Source organism: Myotis brandtii, unplaced genomic scaffold (assembly GCF_000412655.1).
Source record: "Myotis brandtii unplaced genomic scaffold, ASM41265v1 scaffold314, whole genome shotgun sequence".
Lineage (NCBI taxonomy): Eukaryota > Metazoa > Chordata > Mammalia > Chiroptera > Vespertilionidae > Myotis > Myotis brandtii.
The window spans coordinates 2,123,777-2,126,446 of record NW_005362033.1 but is presented as its reverse complement, the minus strand read 5'-3'; the positions used below and the strand labels follow the sequence as shown (position 1 = coordinate 2,126,446).

Here is a 2,670-nt window from a genome sequence, read left to right as displayed (position 1 = left end):
GGCACACTGCCCCTGTGGCCTGGGCCGGGAGACCGGGGCGGAGGGGCAGCATTGGGCCAGGGCTGAGTTCTGAGGCCTGGGGAAGGGAGAGTGTGGGTGCCTCATGCCCCTAGAGGCCCCTCAGGGAGGCCGCCATGATGGGCGGAGGCGCGACAGCACCGTCCCCTGGGGCCCAGCTCCGAGGGGGCCGGGCTTCCTCGTGAGGCTCCCTGGGAAGGCCAGGCCTCGGCTCGCAGAACAGTCGAGGCTCTTGCCTCCCGATGCCTCGGTGCAGGAGCTCGGGCCTGGGCGAGGCCGCGTGGGAGAGGTCTAAGGGGTGAAGGCAGACAAGGGGTCCAGGGAGGCCACCGAGGGCCCAGCTCCAGCAGCCCCCTTTGCTCAGGCCTGAGACCCGGGGTGGCCAGTCCCCTCTCTGCCTGCCCCAGTTTCTCCAGCGCCTGGCTCTCCCGTGGCCTCCGCTGTCCCTCCGCAGCTTCGCTGGCCTGCTGTTTGCATTCTCTTCTGCCCAGTGTCACTCTCCCGTGGCCGTGGCCGTGGCCGCCGTGGACAAACTACTGCGACCTTGCTGGCTTAACACCGCAGGTTTACTTCCTCCAGTTCTGAACCCGAAATGCAGGCAGCCCTGCTGGGCTGTGAGGTGTCGGCGGGCTGCGCACCGTCCAGGCTTGGGGGAGCCCCCCGCCCCCCCGCCAGCTGCTGGGCTGTGGCCTGCCCTGGCTCGTGGCCACGTCACTCCAGTCTCTGCCTCTCACGAGGACATTTCTGGTGGCATCGAAGGCCACAGGGGAGGCCAAAGTGTGCCCGTGCTCAGCTCCCCTGTCACCTGCGCAAGGGTCCTTCCAGACGAGGCCGCATTCCCAGGGACCAGGACCTGTGTCTTGGGCCATGATTCAGCCTGTGACAGTCCCTCCAACCTGGGCTTCACGCAGTACCAAGGAAGGGTTTCCTGAAGCTTTAGAACCTGCGGAGGCACGTCTGCGGTCAGCGCTCACTTCACCTGGCCCCTGCGTGGCCCTCCAGCCAGCTCGGCCCTTCCCTGCTTTGCGCCAGGCCCACAGCGCCCTCACCACCCTCAGAGAAGCTGTGGCGCTTGCTCTGCATTCCCATGTGGGTCATGCCAGGCTCGTGGGGCTGCTTCCCTGCCTCTGAGGGGGGTGCTGTTAGAGCCCCACTCCTCAGATGGAGAAACCGAGGCACAGAGCGGCGACTCACCCGTCAGCCCCCGCTGGAGCCTGGGCTCCGTCTCCCTCCGTCCCCTTCCTTGGGGCCGGGAGCCCATGCACCCCTCACTGGGCTTCCACGCAGCCTGTGGGCAGACTGGGCGGCTGCTCCGCCACCCAGCAGTGGAGCTGGCAGCCAGTGGGCGCTGGCGCCTCGAACGGGTGGACGCCAGGGTGGCTGGGCTGGGCAGACCCCACCCCCTGCAGGCCAGCGGCTGTCCAGGAGGCTGAGGACGGCCTCTCCAGGACTCAGGAACCTCACGCCTTCCACACGGGAGGCCTGTGACCCCCGGGGCAGGCGGCCCCGCCCAGCGGGGTAGTGCGGGGTGTAGTGGCTCAGTGGGGGTCAGGGCCAGTCAAGCCAGCTCTGATGCTCCTGTGGTGGCCGAGGGAGGTGGGGCGTGTCTGCCCAGGGCCTGCCCCTAGTGGCGGGGCGGCTGCTGGTTTCGGAAGCCAGGGGAGCGCCCACTTTAGTATGTTTGTGGGCCCCGGCTCACCTGGCTTCCTGTCTTCTCAGCTGGTTCATGGGACGGAGGCCTGAGTACACGGACCCCAAGGTGGTGGCTCAGGGTGAAGGCCGGGAAGGTAAAGCTTGATCCCCCAATCCCACCCCTGACCCTGCAGACAGGTCGGAGCCCAGGAGGGACTAGGTGAACCCCTGGGAACAGCATGGAGATGCGGGGGGCTGTGGGGCGGGGCCCAGGTTCTCAGTGTATCCCAGACAGGCCTGGTCGGAGCACAAGACTGCCACTCTGCCCGGCTCCAAAACAGCCCTCCACTTCCCAGTGGTGGGTCGGCCAGCGAGCACCCCGCTTCTCCGAGGGGGTGAGGGCGCACTGTGGCTGGGCCAGGCGACAGCACTGAGACAGGCCCAGAGCAGCTGGCTCTGCCCGGTGGCTGACGCTCCCCTCTGTCCCCAGTGACCCGCGTCCGCTCCCAGGGCTTTGTCACTCTCCTCTTCAACGTGGTGACCAAGGACATGAGGAAGCTGGGCTACGACACTGGGCCTGCGGACATGCAGGGGGTCTCGGGGCCCAGCCTGCCCCAGGACCTCCCCCAGTGAGCCTGGCCAAGCAGCGTGCAGACTGAGCGGCTCCCACAACGCCAGGCGGCCACTGCCGATCCACCTGCCTGCTCCAGTGTAGTTGGGGGTGGGGTGGGATATTTTCATAAAATAAATGGTTGCTTTGTCATGGAACCCCGGCCTGGGCTGCCTCCGCGCCCCTGCAGCACCGCACCTGCTGGGCCCGAGCCGGGCGGGACCTGCCTGTCTCACACGGCTGTCCCCAGGAAGCACTGGTCACCCTGGCATGCTCCCATCACCAGCCTCCCTTGGCGACAGGGAGAATATCCTGTGAGGAGGAGGTGGGTGAGGCCCCGCAGCCCTGGCCAGCCTCACAGCAAGAGGAGGTGCACGCGGCACCCAACACCCTGGGCTGAGCTGAGCTCT

At 67.5% G+C, this 2,670-nt stretch overlaps 1 protein-coding gene across 1 annotated transcript in view; it reads left to right on the top strand.

The window, feature by feature from the left end:
* B9D1 (B9 protein domain 1) overlaps nt 1–2,413 on the top strand; it is a 16,873-nt gene extending 14,460 nt beyond the window's left edge. Inside the window, exons 7-8 of the mRNA XM_014542807.1 lie at nt 1,738–1,805; nt 2,141–2,413. Of these exons, the coding sequence (XP_014398293.1) occupies nt 1,738–1,805; nt 2,141–2,283 (211 nt within the window). The 3' untranslated portion in view covers nt 2,284–2,413. The remainder of the gene's footprint in view (nt 1–1,737; nt 1,806–2,140) is intronic.
* The last annotated feature ends 257 nt before the right edge of the window (nt 2,414–2,670 follow it).